The sequence below is a fragment of the Martes martes genome, assembly GCF_963455335.1.
Source record: "Martes martes genome assembly, chromosome: 12".
Classification (NCBI taxonomy): Eukaryota; Metazoa; Chordata; class Mammalia; order Carnivora; family Mustelidae; genus Martes; species Martes martes.
Genome location: NC_137900.1, coordinates 4621995 through 4640810, shown reverse-complemented (window position 1 = coordinate 4640810; position 18816 = coordinate 4621995). Strand labels below are relative to the sequence as shown.

Below are 18816 nucleotides of genomic sequence, written 5' to 3'. Positions count from 1 at the left end.
GAGCCTCTCTGCAGGTGTCCATATAATACTGGATTTCCCTCATTACATAACATAGTCATTCATTCCGTTACTTTTACCTACTACTTTTTGTTCTCTGCATTTATACCCAGACTTTCCCATCTCGGGAAGGGCTGTTAGGCCCGGCCACTGGGCTGGTCTGGATTGCAGGCAGCAGGGCTCGTATAGCGAGTCCGTCCCCCCTCAGTCCGCTTCTGTTCAGGTGAATGACACAGATGCAGAACTGGGGGATGCATCTTTGCCACCAGGCAGGGTGGCTGTACTCACTGTTAGCCCCACTTTTGCCAAGTTGCCCTGAGAATTTTGACAGAAAGCCTGAAAACATGGAATCATCCCTGCTTCCAGCCCGTGTAGTTGCAGCCCTGGTCCCGTGACGGCTGCGTCTGCTGGGGGAAAAAGAAAAAGCTGAGGTGATGTGGGGAAGAAAGAACACAGGCCCTTTCTCCCCCGGGCTCCCAGACCCACCAGAAGACACGGGACTGTATCCAGTGGGGACGCTTCTTCAGCCCCACTCATTTTGAGTGTGAACACACTTGTGAAGGTGTGTAAGCCAGCCCTTCCTTTTTTTTAATCTCCCCCTGTTTTAGACAACCAGTGTTTTAATTGCTCATTCCAGATCTCTATGAAACTCTTTCTCTCAGTCATTCCTCTCTGCTGGCTGTTGGACATTACGTGAGTTCCTTGGTCTGAGGAGATGACAGTTGCCTGTGGAATATCTTCTGTTCTCGTTTTCTGTATCTGTCTCTGAGCGTTTGCATCTGTCACCAGGTCTGCAAAGCCCGCTCCAGAGTTAGTAGCTCTTCCTGTCAGGACTGCTGTATAGCCCCCTGACATGAGTCTGAGTTGCCAGCCACATTCAGGACCTTCCCACCAGGGTCTCTGCCACACAGCCACCTGTAGTCTCTGTCTCTCTCGTTGCCAGAACAGATCATATTGGCATTTTGTACCTCAGAAGGTGCAGGAGACTCTAGCTTCAGCCCACCTCAACACTGCTGCGGCTCCCCCCCACCCCCCCGCCAACACACACTCATTTCATGGGCCCAAGTGGCTTTTTCTAGGGAACACGTGGGAATAGATGCATGTTGGATCCGCTCATCCTCCAAAACTGAAGGCAGGTTTTCTGGTGGGTATTGATTGACCTGTCCGACATTAATACCCACAATTATTTCCACAGGACTGTGCCCCATATGGACATTCCTTTAATAGGCCAAGATCCCATTACCCTCCTGCCTGGCCATATGGCCAGGCTGTTGGCCACTGCCTGTGAGTCAGTAAAAACCCACACAGAGGGGCTCTTAACGTTCTTCCATTCCTCCGTCACTGCTAGGAAAACAGCATGCGGTTCAGCATACCACGGGGATCTGTTTTTGTATTCTTCAGTCATATTGGTGGCCTTCCAGACAGGATGTTGTCCCTTCACCTTGGAACTGCTGTCCATAAACCAGGCAGCTCTTTGTTGTTGGTAGAGAGCTGTCCGTAGGGCACTGTCCACGTGACAGTGTGGACAGTAGAGTCCAGCAGCCCCTTGTGCAGCTCCAGAATCAGCCCTGAGGGGCTGGGGAAAGAGGTTCCCTGCTTGTAAGAATCTCCTCCTTGCATTCCGCAGGCACTGCCATCCCCATTAGCAAGTTCCTCCAGCACCATCCTAGACATGTTATTTCAGGTTTCAAGACCCTTTTATGTCCTTCAGTCCTAGGAATGGCTTCAATTAATAATGTCCAACAGCAGGTTAGTAGAGCCCCTCAAATGTTAATTCTCTGGTCCAGAGTTCCTACAGTCAGCACCGGGAGGCGCTCACAGGCTCTTGCCATAGGCCCCATTCTAGGCTCCACAAAGAACCATTGCACAGAGAATTGTCCTTACCAGCACTCCAGCTTTGGAAGTGCCAACCTTTACGTTTACCAGTTTATTAAATGTTGTGACAGAGGATCCGCATCCACAGGGAGTTGAAAGTATGCATAGGGCAGTGTCTAGGGAAGGCACAGAGCTTCAGGTACACCCCAATTCTGGCGTCTCCTCCTGTTCAGCTGGCAGCCCCCCTAAACCTGTCCTTCTGGGTGTTTATGAGCTTCCATACGTAGTCCTAATTGACTAAGTCATTGGCCATTGACTGATTCAACCTCCAGCCCCTTCCCTTCTGCCAAGATTGCAGGTGGCCTTGCTTGGTCCTCCTGGCAGCCAGCCACCCCCCCTTTAGTGGGGCCCCAACGTCATCTGCATTAATATGACAAAAGACACCTTAATTGCTCTTCTGAGTTTAGGGGTTTGGGGAATTGTGAGCCAGGAACCATAAATGTGAAGACCCAAAATATCTTTCTTATAAACCATAGTATCACACCCTGGAGGGCAAAATTGCCACCACTGAGAATCATTGAGTTACTAGATATTTATAGTCCTTTTTAGGCAACATTCTAGGATTCTATGGAAAGTCTGAGAGTTGATCTTCATCTCAAATCTTCTTACGGCTGAAGCCTAGTCATGTGGTCAGGTGAGATAAAGATGAGATCAAAGTATTTACCAGACTGAAGGATGAAATTTAATGTGGGAGGAGTTTTGACCTGATGAGAGGAAGGATTCATGTTAAAAACTTACTGTACTTGTAAGTTTTTCCAAATAGTACATAAATCCCCATATAGTGAATTGGCAGCCTAACTAAGCCTGTAAAGTAATGCGAGTTCCATGTAATTTCCATGAGACTGGGATATTTACTTGCTATGCATAGTTATATTTATTTAGGAATTTGGAACATATAAGAAAGTTTAGGGTTTTTTCGCTGTTATGGTTTAATTTTGTTTCCAACTGCTGTTATGCTTTATTTCCAAGAATTAGGAAAAAAAAATGGATTTGGAATCAGGAAACCAGGATTTCAGTTCTAGCCGTCCTTTGGGTCCTATGAATTCTTTGCAACAGTAAAAGTATAAAGGAGAGACAAGGTTTATTTCTTCTGTTTTTTCCCCCTTGGAGTTGGTTAAATGTGTTACATGATATGCACACATCTGCACTTCAGTTTAGTGGTCCCAACCAGAGGAATAAAGGGAAAATGTGGAGTGTTTCAGGTAATACGTAAGCACAAGCCTAACATTCTCAACCAGTTTTATTGTGAACAAATTTATGAAATACCCTTTATTTTTATGTCCTTTCTAAAAGCTAATCGTATATTATGCTTTTGTTTGTTAACTAAACGTGGTTCATGGAGTGATTTGCATTTGTCAGTGATCACAAATACAGTTCAGCCTAGTAGCTAACTAATGCTTTTAAGTGTAATGAGAAAATAGATGAATTTTCATTTTTTCCTCTGTTGTAAATATCAGATCAGCTGGTTTTGTCTGTAGATATGGTAGATAATTGTGCAATCTTTTTTTTTTTTTTCCCCTTAAGGATTCTATTTATCCACTTGAGAGACAGAGATCACAAGTAGGCAGAGAGGCAGGCAGAGAGAGAGGAAGGGAAGCAGGCTCCCCGCCGAGCAGAGAGCCCAACTCAGGCCGAGAGCCCAACTCAGGCGGACCCCAGGACCACGACCTGAGCAGAAGGCAGAGGCATTAACCCACTGAGCCACCCAGGCGCCCTGATAATTGTGCAATCTTGATGTGCTGCTTAAAGAAGTACTTTATTCTTCAGTTTTTTTTTTAAGGAAAGCACTGGGTTTCATTTTTGTTTTTTAATGAGAAATACTCGGGGTGGGTATGAGTTCCTCAGGGCCGTTTTCAAGTAGCAAAAGATGGTTGTTAAGCCTGCCGCCTCATTGAGGCCTGCAGCAGGATGAGCCATTTACACACCCCCCTTTGGAGGGAGGTGCTAGAGGGGGGTTGACCCCTTCCAATTAGGCTGGAGGAGCCAGGCAGGGTGTGGTGCCCAGTGAGGGGGCCAGGGGAGCTGTGTTCTCTGCCCTGGCAGGCTGTCGAAGGGTGCTCTGGAAAGCTGAACTAGCAAATAGTGACCTGGAATATGTGTGTTTGGGGTGTAGGACTTAAGGACCCTCTACTCTCTCCCTAAGAAAACTTTTAGTAAAAACTCGTTGACTTGTCTTTTATACAAAAAGAATCCTGGAGGGAACCCACGGAGATGCTGGCTCTTTTCTAGTGTCCCTGAGAACGCACCCAGGTCTGACATCTGGGGCACACAGATCCTGCAGGCTGCTAGGCCGGCTGTCCTCAAGCACTCGTTACTGCTTGCTGGGTACTGGGAACTGGCAGGCACATTGTTCAGCGCTCTGTCACACATACGAATTCTCTTTATTCTTTCAGTAGCCCTAGGAGAACCGGCTTCCTTGAAGGAATGTGGGAAGAGGGGCTTCAGGGTTCGGCCCCTTACTCTGGCATCTGGCTCAGGAGTCTCAAGTCCGACTTCTGCAGGGCTTATCACATTCCACATAACTTGTTTTCAGTTGCTAAATTGTGCAGTTTCATTCCTCACAAAGCCTGTTCTCTGAGGATTTTTAAAAATCAATTTAGGAGGATAAAAAATAGAAGCTCCAGAATTCTGAATATTGGAGGTTTTGGTTTTTTTTTAAACTGTGCGAGAGGTGAAGGAAGTAATGACATGTCTGTGTATTCATCTCAGCTCGGGAGCTTGTTTCTCCACTCCTGGCATCAGTTGCTACCGACACGTCAGGGTACCACCTCTTCTGGAAACCTTGAGCTACTTCACCGCGTCCTGACCCGAAATAAAGTCTGTGCTCCTGTTGTCATTCATATTACTGCCACGTTAGCATTGTATTTCTTGTGTTAGAATGAGTTGATTTTAGGGGCATCTGGGTTGCTCAGTGGGTTAAGCCTTTGTCTTCGGCTCAGGTCATGATCCCAGAGTCCTGGGTTTGAGCCCCGCATTGGGCTCTCTGCTCAGCGGGGAGACTGCTTACCCCCTCTCTCTGCCTGCCTCTCTGCCTACTTGTGATCTGTCAAATAAATAAATAAATCTTAAAAAAAAAAAAAAAGAATGAGTTGATATTATTTTCTTTAAGTTTTTTATTAACAGCTTTATTGAGACAATGAACTCATATAGTTCACCCTTTTAAAATCTATGATTCAATAATTTTTAGTATTTTTAGATTTACACAGCCATCACCACAATGTTTTAGAACATTTTCGTTCCCTCAAAAAAAACGGACCCTCTGCTCATTGACAATCACTCCCCACTTACCCTCTTCCCCTCCCGCAGCCCCAGGCAACCAGGAATCTTTCTGTCTTTACAGATTTGCATGTTCTGAGCATTTCATTTAAATGGAGTCCTACTGTGTGCAGTCTTCTGTGGCGGAGTTTTCACCTTGCGAGATGTTTTCCTGGCTCATCTGTGTGGTAGCATGACATTTCAGTACTTCATTTCTTCTCTTGGCTAAGTAATACTCTGTTGTGTGTTTATAGCTCATTTTATTTATCCATCCATCAGCTGATGGGCATTTGGGTGCTTTCCACTTTTTGGCTGTTAGTAGATAGTGCTGCTCTGAACATTTGCTGACATATTTCTGTGTGAACATATGTGTTCAGTTCTCTTGAGTGTGTATCTAGCAATGGAACTGCTGCATCCTAAGTGACTAAATTTTGAACTGCCAGACTGCTTTCCAAAACAGCTGCACCACTGGACATCCCACCAGCAGTGTTTGAGAGCCCTACTCTCTCTGTCTCCTTGCTAATAACATCTGTTCTGGATCTTGTCTTCTTGGTTCGAGTCCTCCCAGTGAGTGTGGAAGGGTCTCTTAGGGTTTTCATGGGCATTTCCCTGATGGCCTCTCTTTAGTTTCTAAATTGTTTTAGGTTAGAAATAGTTGTATCTCTTTTATCTCCTGAAACATGCATAGTATTTTCCAATATTAAGTGAGCCTTAATTTTTTTTTTTTTTACCTCTGTTGGAAGTGTGCTTTGTCCACATTACTAGAATTTTGCTGTGCTACCCTCATCGTTGTATCTTGAGGTATCACAGGTGCGCATACATTCTGTTTCTTGCCCTTATTGCTAAGCCCTACACACCAAATGCCTTGATGAATGTTAATTGAATAAATGGTGTGTTATTTGTGTTCATTCTGAATTGTTGAGCTTGTCCTTCGGGACAGGTGGTTGTTCTGTTTCTGCTAAATGCTAATAATTTAATGAAAGAAATAAAGATCATCAGGAGCTTCATTTTACACTGTATCTCCAGCAAAATAAAGACTCACCACTTGAAAACTCCTAAAGTTTTAACAGCCAAACAGTGAAAAGCAACCAAATGTCTGGTCCTGGCCTGTTGTCCACATTATTAACGTTTATGATTTGGGTTCCCTGTTTAGGTCTCCCTATCTCTGTTTCTTCCTCTCCTGAGGAACTCTGAAATGTCAGCTGATAAGTCAGAAGAGCTCATCACAGCACTTCCATCATCTTCTTTACAAGGCGTACTTAAAATACTTCAAAATGACAGGTTAAATAATAGGTGTGTCTAAGGTTTTAAAGAAGGTATCAATGCTTGTCCAAATTGTAAAAGAACTCTGTTCAGCTTTAGCACTAATTAAATAAATACCGACTGATGCTCATACGTGTTTCTACTCTATCATGCTAGGAAAATGGAAGTGTTTTAATAATGCTGGTATACTGTTGTGTGCTAAACTAACCATGTGAGCAAAGCAGTTATTTATTAGTGAATCTCTGTGTAGCTACAATAACAACAAAAACTTTCCCTAGTGAGTTAACTATAGAAACATTGATCCCTGCTAAAATGGAAGACGGATTGTTTTGGACAGTTGCTGAAATCTGCTAAAATATGATTGTGATGAGACAATTTAGTGTTTTTTTAGTTATCCAAATACATGTTTTAGAATTGTGTGGCTTTCGTGCTCTGAGAGAAAAACAAAGACCAGTTGATTTTGTGAAACTACAAGTCTTGGATCTGTAGCAGAATGGCCTCTTTTGAAAATCAGAAGCATCCTCTCTTGCTCTCAGTGGTAGGGCCAGGGAGGTGGATGTCATGGTGATAAGATTTTACATACAAGTGTGAAAGCTTTTCTGGAGATCAGGTCAAAGAAAATAATGGACTCCTGAGTGAATGGCTGCCCGTTACATGAACATAAGCCGGGCGTCTCAGCCCTGTCCTCCTCCAGTTCTTGGATTCTAGTGCTGCTGCTTTCGTCACTCTTAGAACAGTTAATATCACTAGAGATGGCATACTTTATTTTCTCCTCAGCCTGATAATACTGTTATTTTTAAAGTTTAGTTTTTTATTCCCTTGTCATTCTAATTTATATTTCTAAAGACTTGTGTAATTTTAAGTAAGTTTGAATACTGTGTAATGATGCAACAACTTAAATTCAGTCTGATCTTATACTAATGCATGTTTCTAGATCTATTACTGTGAGCCTTCCATGTCTAGTTAAATCAATACTGAATAATACCATTGTATACAATCGTAAATGTTTACCTATATAGTTTCTTGCCATTCTTAACTTCCGTAATAGTGAGGGTCAGTGTTTTCTTCTGTTTCTTCTTGTTCTGGACCTTCTTGGTGATCTTCATGTTCCTCACTATCAGGATCATCCGGAAATCTCCTGAAAACTTGGGTCTTCAGTTGTATTGTTTGCCCATTAGCGCTTCTTTGCTCACCATAATAAATAGTGTGTAAATTAGGAAAGCAGAGGGAAACGTACGAGCTTATTGGCTCTTTCAGCTTATTTTGGTCCATACGAATGTATGTTAAGTGGTGGTAATGCAGTGGGTCAACAGATGGACACATCACTGTAACATTGATATCTGAAAAATACAAATTAAAGATTAATCCTGCTGCATTACATCTAGAATCCTACATTGGAATTTATTAAAATATGAGATACAGTCTTATTAAAATTCTTATAGGTAGAATTAGGTTTAATTAGTTTTTACAGTAGTCAAATAATAAAATGAAGAAAATGAAACTACAGATGAATTATATGTTCTCAAAGTAAATGATGGCTTTCAGAGCGCATCTGTCCTGATGAGCACTGGGTGATGGATGGAAAAGCTGAATCACTGTATTGTACATCTGGAACTAACACAGCACTATGTGCTAACTGTACTGGAATTAAAACTTGAAAAAAATGGTGGCTCTTTTGGCTGTTTAATTATTTGTTACGTAATAAGTTCATAGTAGAAGTAATCTCAAAAAGAACAAAGTAAAAAACACCTTTAGTCCCAACTACTCAGGATGCTCCTATTTTTTCAGATACTCTGTAGTACTACTTGTCAGTGTTCAAAGTGATAACATTTCATAGAAAAGACTATAAACTTGGGTGCCTGGGTGACTCAGTCGGTTAAGCTCCTCCTGCTCCCGATTTGTGCATTCTCTCTCTCTCTCTCTCTGTCTCTCTCTCTCAAATAGATAAATAAAATCATTAAAAGAAATGAATATAAACTTTTATTATTTTTTTTAAATTTCATTTATTTATTTGACAGAGAGAGATCACAAGTAGGCAGAGAGGCAGGCAGAGAGAGAGGGGGAAGCAGACTCCCTGCTGAGCAGAGACCATGATGCGAGGCTCGATCCCAGGACCCTGAGACCATGACCTGAGCCGAAGGCAGAAGCTTAACCCACTGAGCCACCCAGGTGCCCCAAGACTATAAACTTTTATAGCACACCTTTCTGAGGCTAGCTTTGGCCATACTTCAAGTCAACTATTTTCAGCAATGTGTAAAGCATAGATGTTTTTTAAAAAAGATTTATTCTTTAGGAGTGCCTGGGTGGCTCAGTCACTTAAGCGTCTGCTTTCAGCTCAGGTCATGGTATTAGAGTCCTGGGATCAAGCCCCATGTTGGGCTCCTTGCTCAGCAGGAAGCCTGCTTCTCTCTCTTCCACTCCCCCTGCTTGTGTTCCCTCTCTCGATGTCCCTGCTTCTCTTGCTAACCTTCTCTCTCAAATAAGTAAATAAAAATCTTCAAAAAAAATAAAAAGGTCAGCATACTATTCTTTTGTGTTTAAAAAGGATAATGAAATTTTACATACTTTCAATTTCATTATTTTCTAGGTACAGGTGTTGTAAATTTCTTGGAATATAGAATGCTTGCTTCAGTTTGTTGTGTCCAACATTGAGCTCTATAAGGTTGGGAAGATTAAAAATATTATGTGGGATATCTTGTAGTTTGTTGTGTGACATTCGTAGAGCCTGGAGTTTGGGAAGTTTTTTGAAGTAATTTTCTGGTATAGCAGAAATTGAATTGTTTTCCAAAGACAGGTACATAAGTGAAGAAGGCAGACCAGGAGGCATTGACTCTAATCGGTTATTACATAGGTTGAGCTGCATTAATTTTTCCATTTTGGCAAGTATGTTTTCTTGTAACATGGAATCCTCGAGATGATTGTAACAGAGATCAAGCATTGTCAAGTTTACTAGCCCATCCATGGCATTTGTCTGCAATCTGGAGATCTCATTATAGCCAAGAAGAAGTCTCTCCAAAGACTTAGGGAGAGGAAATGGAAATTCTTCTAAATTGTTATGCTGTAGGTGAAGTTGTAGTAGATTTGACAGCTTAGCAAACACACCACGATCAATCTTTTGAGATGTAATTTTGTTGTGGCTGAGGTTGATTTCTTTGAGATGAGTTGCATTGATGAATGAATCCGCAGTCACAGCCTCAATTTCATTGAATTGAAGGTAGACCTGCTGTATATGTGCTGGGACACGTGGGATAGTTTTGAGTTTGCGATTGTCACAGTACATTGATGATGGAAAATTGGGTGGACAGAAGCATTCAGTGGCACAGCCTAACATATACTGATGAAAAGGAACTTGGAAGTCCTCATTTTGATGAAACTGGAATTCTGGTTGGTAGACATCATCTGGGTCTTGATCATAATCTTCATCCCATTGATAATTTTCATATTGGCAATATACTTTGACTCCAAAAAAGAAGAAAAGGACATGTGCTAGACTTAAAAAGCCCATGTTCCTTTTTTGTCCTATTATAAGGAGAAAGCAAATATATTGTGGGAAAAGTCAGTAAATCCTAGAATAATTTTTGTGTAAATTAACAGTTACATAAAATGCATAATATCTGTATCTGTGTTGAAATATATAAAAGAATCCAGAACAAATGGGCAATGCTCAAACCAAAATCAATGTTTAAGTACCAATAAGGTGGTATTTTTTTAAAAAGTCACATTTTGCACTGAACCAGACTACATACCCATCTTTGAAGGGAATCCTAGTTTGTCTTGCTTCCTATAGATTTACAATGATAACATGACTTCTCTCAATCCCAAAGCTGGGTACTCCCTCCACTAAAAATGCTGAGTGTTCCACTAACTATATGGTCCCTTCAGTGATGGTCATTACCTATGAGAGGAGACGCTCTTGGTCTTAGTTAATATTAACCAATATTTTCCCACTGCAGCTTCTGTTTTTCGATGCTCTTTTCTGCCCTTGGAAGAACATGAAACATTCCTTTTTATGTAAGAGTTTGAGATATTCAAAATAGCTCTCATCTTTCCTCTTAGTGTTTCTGGCCAAGTCTAACCATGACTTCCAGTTTTCCCCCATGAAACCGTTTCCAGAATCCAATTATTTTGTCTCTGACTCCACTTGAATAACTGCCTCAAATCCCAAATACACGCAGTATTTACCGTCTACAAACTTTGAGCTTTTAGTAGGTTATTCTATACATTTTCTTTCTTACCACTAATTTTTTGTGTTAAGTCCTAGATAAACAGATACTGAAAGCACCCTGTCTTGTCCCCAGGAGTTGAAGTCTGGTGGAGAATCAGAAAGATGCACACAGTACAGGGAGGAGGAGGGTGTATAAGGGGTGCATTTCACGGGAGGAGTATTCAGCTTAAGAAAGACCGTTAACTTGAAGTTGTAGTGAGTAGTGGATGGTCTACTGGATGAGGAGCCTGAAGACCTTCATTTCCCACCTGTCATTTAGGACGGTCAAGCCACTTAACATGCCTGCCTCTTGCCTCATCACGAAAATGAGAAATGTAATTGTTTGCTGGCTTATCTCAACTGGTGGTTGTGACAGTCACATGAGATATGCATGTAAAAGTGCTTTGCAGATTAGAAAGTGATCCAGATGGATAAGTTTGTTATTCAGATAAAGGTTAAAAGGAAGAAAAACAAAAAGAGTCTTACCTCTTTGATTCTGCAGGTATTTTTCTCTACCTCTCTCATTCAGGGTTTTCTGAGAATTAATGTAACATGTCCTTGTGTGTCATGAACTGACTTTTCTCTATCCCATTAGTCATTAGAGTGGTACAAGTTATTTTTCATCATTGGGATAATTGAAAAAATAGTTATTTAAATCATTGTCTATAACAGACCCCATTTGAGAAAGTCTACCTTAGACCCTAACATCTTAGATTCTTGTTTATTTTCTTGTCAGGAACTATAAATGTATGGATTGTAATTATGTGTTAATGTGGGATTTGGAGTTGATATTTAAGTAGAGTCAGGGACCCTTGATCTTTTCTTCCCTCCCATGCACCCAGAGCATGGGCCTTGTCATTACCAGGGTGCAGCTCCTTCACACCCCGACTTGTCTTTATAACTTACTTCATGGAGTAGCTCCAGCTGTAGTAATTCCTCAATTTCAGTAGGATGTAAATATGGGGAACCCACTGTGTTTTCACTGCCCTTTATTCATACCTCCCAATGCACTCAGTTCCTCTCTGTGGCCTGGACCCCACGGCCCATCACTGTTGTCACTTGTTTGCACAGGTCCCTGATTCTCTGGCCCCTTTCATCCTCTTACTCTTCTGGTAATCTCCAACCCTGTTCCTTCAGTTGTCCATCTACATGCAGCCTGACTCATGCAGCAGAGCAAGTGGAGAGAAAACTGACCACACGAGCTGGTGTCACTTGAAATTCATGACCACTCATTGCTGCTCAGGGACATGTCCTTACTGCATTCCTTTTCCCTTGCTCCTAGACAAGCCTCTAAAAAGTCTCATTTCCCACCAGTTTGGAATGACCACCTTGCTGCTGCCGCCTTTTTTTTTTTTTTAAACCAAGAGGATTGGATCAAACAAAACAATGATTTACTCATATGTATGTTTTGTTATATTTAATCTCCTCCCTACCTACAGAATATGTCAAAATAGCAATGGTTTGATCTTTTAAAACAATTGTTTTACAAATCTCAGTAGACTGCATGCACTGTTCCTTCATATCCGTGGGATTCATAGAGGATGTGACATTTGACCTAGATTTTGAAGAATGTTAGGGTTCTCCCATCCAAGTACTAACCAGGCCCGACCCTGCTTAGCTTCCGAGATCAGACGAGATCGGGCGCATTGAGGGTGGTATGGCCGTAGACTGTTAGGGTTCTCATAGAGGGAGACCAGGAAGATTTCCAGACAGAGGAGATGACCAAAACATGTAAGCGACAAAGAGTAGGGTGCTTGGGAAATAGTGGTTAGCTATTGAAGGAGTAAAATAAGACTGTCATAGCTAATCTGGACCAGAAGGCCTGAATTCTGACCTGTGGAGTCTGCACTCAGGGAATGAACACCTAATTTAATTCATTAAGGTAGTTGAGCCACAATCTTCACACTGAATTGTTTGTGGGTGAAGTAGGAGAAAGTCCTGCAGGGAGTATCATCTCACCCCGAAGGGCAGTGTTCAGTTCTGGCTAACTCAGTGTGCTGGAAAGCTCCAATTGGGTCTGCTGCCTTAGTGACCTGTGCTAGAGGTTGTGTGTGAACCTGGCTAGTCAACCACCTTAATAGTTATATTAGTATTAGTATTAGTATTAGTATATTAGTATAGCCATATTAGTAGTTAAACTTTGGTTGAGTTTAGACTGCAGTTACTTCTGGGTGTGAGGCACTGTAGTTGGTGAGGAACACAGAGATGAAGATATGAAGAGGTGGTCCCCTCCATCAAGAGCATATAGTTGTTTTTTTTTTTTTAAGATTTTATTTATTTATTTGACAGACAGAGATCACAAGTAGGCAGAGAGGCAGGCAGAGAGAGAGGGGGGAAGCAGGCTCCCTGCTGAGCAGAGAGCCCGATGTGGGGCTCGATCCCAGGACCCTGGGATCATGACCTGAGCCGAAGGCAGAGGCTTTAACCCACTGAGCCACCCAGGCGCCCCAAGAGCATATAGTTTATGGGAGAGACCCAACATGGCAAACCATATTCTCAGACAAAGGGAAATAATGTTTACTGCCTAGACCCCAGTGCCATGGGTACAGTGGCTTAACCCTGCCTCAGGCAGACGGGGAAGTCTTTGTAGTATCATTTGCTCCAGATCTTGGGAGATTAGCAGGAATAGGTGTAGAACATCCTATACATTTTACTCACTAGTTGATAATACTTTATGTGTTAAACTTGTAGGGGTTTTTTTTTTTGTTTTTTGTTTTTTTTTTTTAAAGATTTTATTTATTTATTTGACAGATCACAAGTAGGCAGAGAGGCAGGCAGAGAGAGAAGGGAGGAAGCAGGCTCCCCGCTGAGCAGAGAGCCCGATGCGGGGCTCGATCCCAGGATGCTGGGATCATGACCTGAGCCGAAGGCAGCGGCTTTAACCCACTGAGCCACCCAGGTGCCCCAAATTTGTAGTTTTTATGGTACTTATTATAGTGGAGCATATTAACTTTTTGAAGTACATGTCATACTTCACTTCAGTCTCATTGCACCACAGGGTTCTACTGTAAGTTTGTTGTGTCTTACAAAGGTATACATAGAAGCAGGGCAGAGGCATGCCGCTGTGGGGGCGGGGGGCGGTCAGGCATGGAGGGGGGTCTTGGAAGCTGACTGTTACACAAACTTTGAAATGAGCATTGCTCATCAGAGCTCTGAATTTCATCCTTGTATTAAGAACAGTAGCAATAATCAATCAGTAACTTTACATTTGAGAATGAAAGTCTTGACTCTATTTAACAATTATGAGAAGTATATTGGGAAAAAGGAGACCTGGGTGATACTTTTGATCCGGCACTTAAATGCGTCCCTCTGACTTGGGATCAAGACCTCATTATGGGAGTCTCCCTGAAAATAAAGGGATTCTTTAGTGTTGGCTGCTTTTAGTCTTCTTGGCCACCTATGAAGATAGGCTTTCCCTAAGGACAGTTTCTCTTCTGAATCGTCCTCTAAGGACCTTGGCTCTGGAGCCCAGCCTGATCCCTCTTCCTTTTGACCAAGTCCAGTTTTCTGGACTTAGTTTGAAATCAACCCTGTCTCCATCCAGAGGCCCATTATTTCCTATTCATCTTAGTCTTCAACTTCGTCCCTGGTGAGTTTCCCTGTTATAATGACTTCTTATTTCTTTTTATCCAAATTTTCCATTCAACTGATCTCTTCCTAGCCATTTGCAAAGCACATTTTTATTACTTCTGCCTTTCATGTTCTACAATTTATGCCTCATTCCATATAGAATTGCTCATAGCAAAACAGTACACTCACCGTCAGTCTCCCACTTCCTGACCTAATTTCTGGCAGAATCTAGTATAATGCACAGTGTATAAGTGCTCAAACATTTGTTGAATGGATGACTGGATTAATAAATTACAGATTGCATCCTGTTAGCGATGCTTGTCGCTACTAATGCTGATTATTTCTAGGTATTATTTTGCCGCAGTGGTTTTCTTTAAATGGACACAGTCACAGAGAACATGGCTGTTCTCTCCCAGTGGTGTCTCCCGTCACAGCCTGCTATTCCCATTACAGAGTAATAGAAAAGTAACAGATGTGAACAGAATCTTTAAAGCAATGGAAAATATATATTACCAATTTTTAAAACTATCCATTAATGTGAATTTTTCATATTATAGCTATAAATGCTTCTATGTTATAACATTTCTCTTAGTTGGGAAAAAGCACTTGAGCTTTCATAAGGAAGTTCTAATTAAAATGAGATCGAACTTTGTTCTGGAAAGTTTAAAGTAATTGGAAAGCCTTATTGCATTTTATTAAAGACTCAGTTATTTTATTGATTTACCACAGAAACTAGGATATAAGAAACCAGAGTATTAGAATAGACTCAGATTTCTTTCCGAAGCGGTTTTAAATTTAACTCTATAAATAAAGTAGTTTGCATCCTGTTTTACACCCAAGGCCTAAGGAAGTAAAACTTTTACTACTAAAAATAAGAAAGTTTCAAAATTATTTTTAGCCATAATACATTTAAATCTTAACTGGAACACAAGGAACTGTTTCCTTGAGTACCAGATAGAGCAGTCACATCTTCCCTTCCAGAAAGAGTCAAATGAAAGCAAAAATATGTTACTGTCAAGGATTTGGTCAACAGAGAAATCTTAAGAAAATTTCTATTGAAATTGATACAAACATCCTTCTTCCCTACAAGCAGAATCTGTCAACCTGCCCAGATGTATGGCTCACAGACATTTGCCAGTTTTGTCATTTAAAGTTGAGAGAGAGGAGACAGTGATGCCATTAACGTAAAAATCTTTCATTCTGAATTAAAAATAAATCTAAACAAAGATTATTTATTGGGTAAATCTTAAGTTAGAACATTAAAATCACTGTATTACTGCTTTCGCTGAATATTTTTGCTAATCAAATTTTGATGTAGATTTATCAGATATTGCCTCCAAATATTGTGCTTTTATGATCTATTTTAATGTTAAATAAATCAAATATACTTAAAAAGTTTTAATAGTAGGAACAGTTTCTTAAAAAAAATTGAAAATTATTTTATCATCATACCTGTTAAGTTTGCTTTAGTTTTCAGGGGTTGATGAATTTGCAAATCCTGTAAATTGAATCAGATATTCCTAAATTCTTTAACTGAGTCTCTTAAAAATCCACAGTAACTGTGTGTCCAGACAGGGCTGTCCTTGAATTACTGGAGCAATTTAAGCAAATATAATCTGCTTGGAAAACACTTGGGTTGAATTAAGATTATGTATTTCTTTTCATTATCCAAAACTTTGTGGATTCAAATTGAGATGCTTGTGCTGTTGGTCAGATTTATGTGGCTTACTTCCCTTTCTTTTCCCCTTAATTTTGGTTTGAGGTGTGGCAAGAATTTCCTCTAATATGAAAGGCAAACAGAACTAAATGAAACAGCATGTACTGATTACTGTTTTTATTTTCATTTTCATGCCAAAGAATTCTCCAAATTAAGGTCCCCTGTAACTTGGAGCTCAGTGTCTCAACAATTTAAGGTGGAACTCAAGAGTGGTCTTGAAACATCCCTTGTCTGAAACCTCACGTCACACGAGGGCTTTCCTTTATGAAGACAAGCAACCAAGATTAGAAACATACAGCATTGCATGTCTAGTTTACTTTTTTTTTTTTTTAAGATGTTATTTATTTGAGAGAGAGCCCAAGCAGAGGGAGAGGGAGAAGCAGGCTTCACTCTGAACAAGGAAGCAAGGAGCCCTACAACCTCGATCCCAGGACCCCGAGATCGTGACCTGAGCCAATCCAAAGTCAGTTCCTTACCAACTGAGCCACCCTGGCGCCCCTCTAGTTTACTTTTTAAACAGAGGGATTTGTTGTTAGTGACACAGATTAAATATATAACTTTTCCACACAGAGAATTACATCTTCTTTTCTGTTCCCTATCACTGTCCTCCTCTTCCTCCCAAATCTGTGCACTAGAATGCCTGCTACAAACCTTTGAAATAAAAATTAATCTGGTGATGGGATTTAGTGTCTTGCACTCAGAAGGTAGATCTTTGATTTGCCTCTTTAGGTTAGTACAAAAAATAATTTTGTAGTATTAACTAAGATGCCATTAGGAACTTCTGTTGCCTTTATTTTGTAGATGTAAAAAATCTCTTTTCACTGAGTTGTTTTCCTGAGGAGTAGTGGTTAACTGCTTAAATGCTACATTTTTTTTTTTTTTTACTAGTGTGGGTTTTTTTTTTTTTTTTTTTTTTTAAACAGAGATTTAACTTGTATTTCTTGGCAGTGAACCTTGAGTTCATGCTTTGGAAGACTCTTCAAAGTTTGTACAAATTAATAAGGTAAAGTGAATCCCGGAATTTGTCCTTGTGTCCTCAGTGTTTACCATTAGATTTTTACAAAGAAATCACAGGGTTTATTTTGTTATACTTCAGGTTTTTTAAAAGCATGCTGTGTTTCAAGTGATGCTTGGCAGTGCTGTAAAAATCTCGTCTATTATTTGAGGCACTGGTATGTGAAACATGGCAGACTGTATTTGGGCCAGGATTTCATCTTGTTACTGATCTTTTCCATATGTTCCCTATTAGTCTTTGTTCTTAAACCTCAGGCTTCCATACTAAGGAAGAGAGAGCAAATCTGTGTAATTTTTTCCCAAGGATTTAATTTTATGTGCTCTCACAATTCTTTTGGAAGAGAAACTTAAAGTCAAAAGCTTAATTTTCATATAATTCCTCATTTAACACTGTGATTTGAACTTGTGATCATGATTATGTTGTTCATGTTCCTAACACATGTGGAAAGAATATTTATCAATAGATAGCTAGGGCACCTAGAATCACTCGTGTCTAGGAAATTTGAAAGCGGTAAATGGTGTCCAGGAGGTTTAGGTTGGGAGGTGGGGGAGTAAGAAGAGTGTTGGTTCACGTCAGACCTTATAGGAAAAGTAAAAGCTATAAGTGATTGTGATAGTTCATGCTTTCAGTTCGATGGGAGCAATTGAGGAGAGAAGTCCATTGAATTGATGGAAAGTCTCAATTATATTCTATGATGATAATTTGATTGAGGTGGATAAGTACCTTCATAGCTGAATAGTGCTGGTGGAGAAAGGCCAGACTGAGATCTGCTTGATTGTGGTAATCAGGGATTTTTTTCATTATACTCATTCAGCTAATATTTTTAGCACCTGATTCGTTTAAGGCAGTTTTAGGTGCTCACGACTCAGCAGCACAAGTTTCTATTGTCATGGAACAGGAAAACGGAAAATGAACACATGAAGGGGTGCGGAGGGCAGTGGAGCAAGGTAGGGGGATCAAAGTGAATGAGCACAGGCACAGGTCAGCAGCTGTCACCCTCCTGCGCACCTGCACTGGGACAGAGCGGTAACGTGTCTGTGTGGCGGGCGGTGGAGCCGGGGGTCTCGCTGCTGGAGGCAGGCTGCGGACGAGCAAGGGGAGGCAGCCGGAACGACACACGCGGTTGGGCTAGAGCTGGAGACATCGGTATGAATCCACGTTCAGCTCAACAGTACACAGGTGGCTCCATCCAGAAATGTCTGTAGATGTGTGTGTGCACTGGCTGGTGTACCCACACCTGTCGCCTGGCTCTGTCGGCCAGGAGGGCATAGAGGCAGTGACTCTGCAGCCGCAGCAAACACCCAGCACCCAGATCTTGGCGGCGGTGGCATCTGCTGCTGCTGCTTTCTTAAGATTTTATATACTTATTTATTGAGAGAGAGTGTGTGTGTGCCGGGGGCAGGGGCAGACAGAGAAGGAAAGACTCTCAAGCGGACTCAGAGCTGAGCACAGAGCCCTTCACAGGGCTCACTCAGTCCCACAACCGTGAGCATGACCTGAGCCCAAATCAAGAGACGCTTAACCAACTGAGCCACCCAGACATCCCCAGATCTTGGCTTCTGTTACCTTCTGCCATAAGGGAAACCAAGCTCTTTGAAGAAATGGTTTATTCTAGGACTGAGGCACGGAGCATACAAGATGAGCCTGGGGTACCTTCCAGCACCAGAAAGTAAGGAGTTGCTAAGGAAGAAAGGGACATGGGAAATCGACGTATCTTCTCAGTTTTGCTGTGAACCTAAAAACTGCTCCAAAAGATAGTCTATTTAATAACTTTTTAAGAAAGGAAATTACTATTTTAGATAGTTTAGCAGAGACCTGATATAGTGAGGGAGCAAACCACGTTGGTATCAAGAGGAAAAAGACAATACGGCTGGGGCTGAGTGATGTGGGCGGGGAGGGTACCTCAGAGAGGTGGCCAGG

The 18816-nt window shown here is 41.3% G+C and overlaps 2 protein-coding genes across 2 annotated transcripts in view; one reads left to right on the top strand and one right to left on the bottom strand.

Annotated features, from left to right (window-relative positions):
• The window catches only part of CENPP (centromere protein P), a 242805-nt gene that overhangs the window by 87067 nt on the left and 136922 nt on the right, over positions 1-18816 (top strand). The window lies entirely within an intron of this gene.
• Positions 4991-9895, bottom strand: OMD (osteomodulin; the record flags this gene model as incomplete). Its single annotated transcript, XM_080819856.1, has 2 exons — positions 4991-7730; positions 8956-9895. 2 exons carry the CDS (start codon positions 9893-9895, stop codon positions 7423-7425), a joined length of 1248 nt encoding a protein of 415 aa, XP_080675982.1. The 3' UTR covers positions 4991-7422.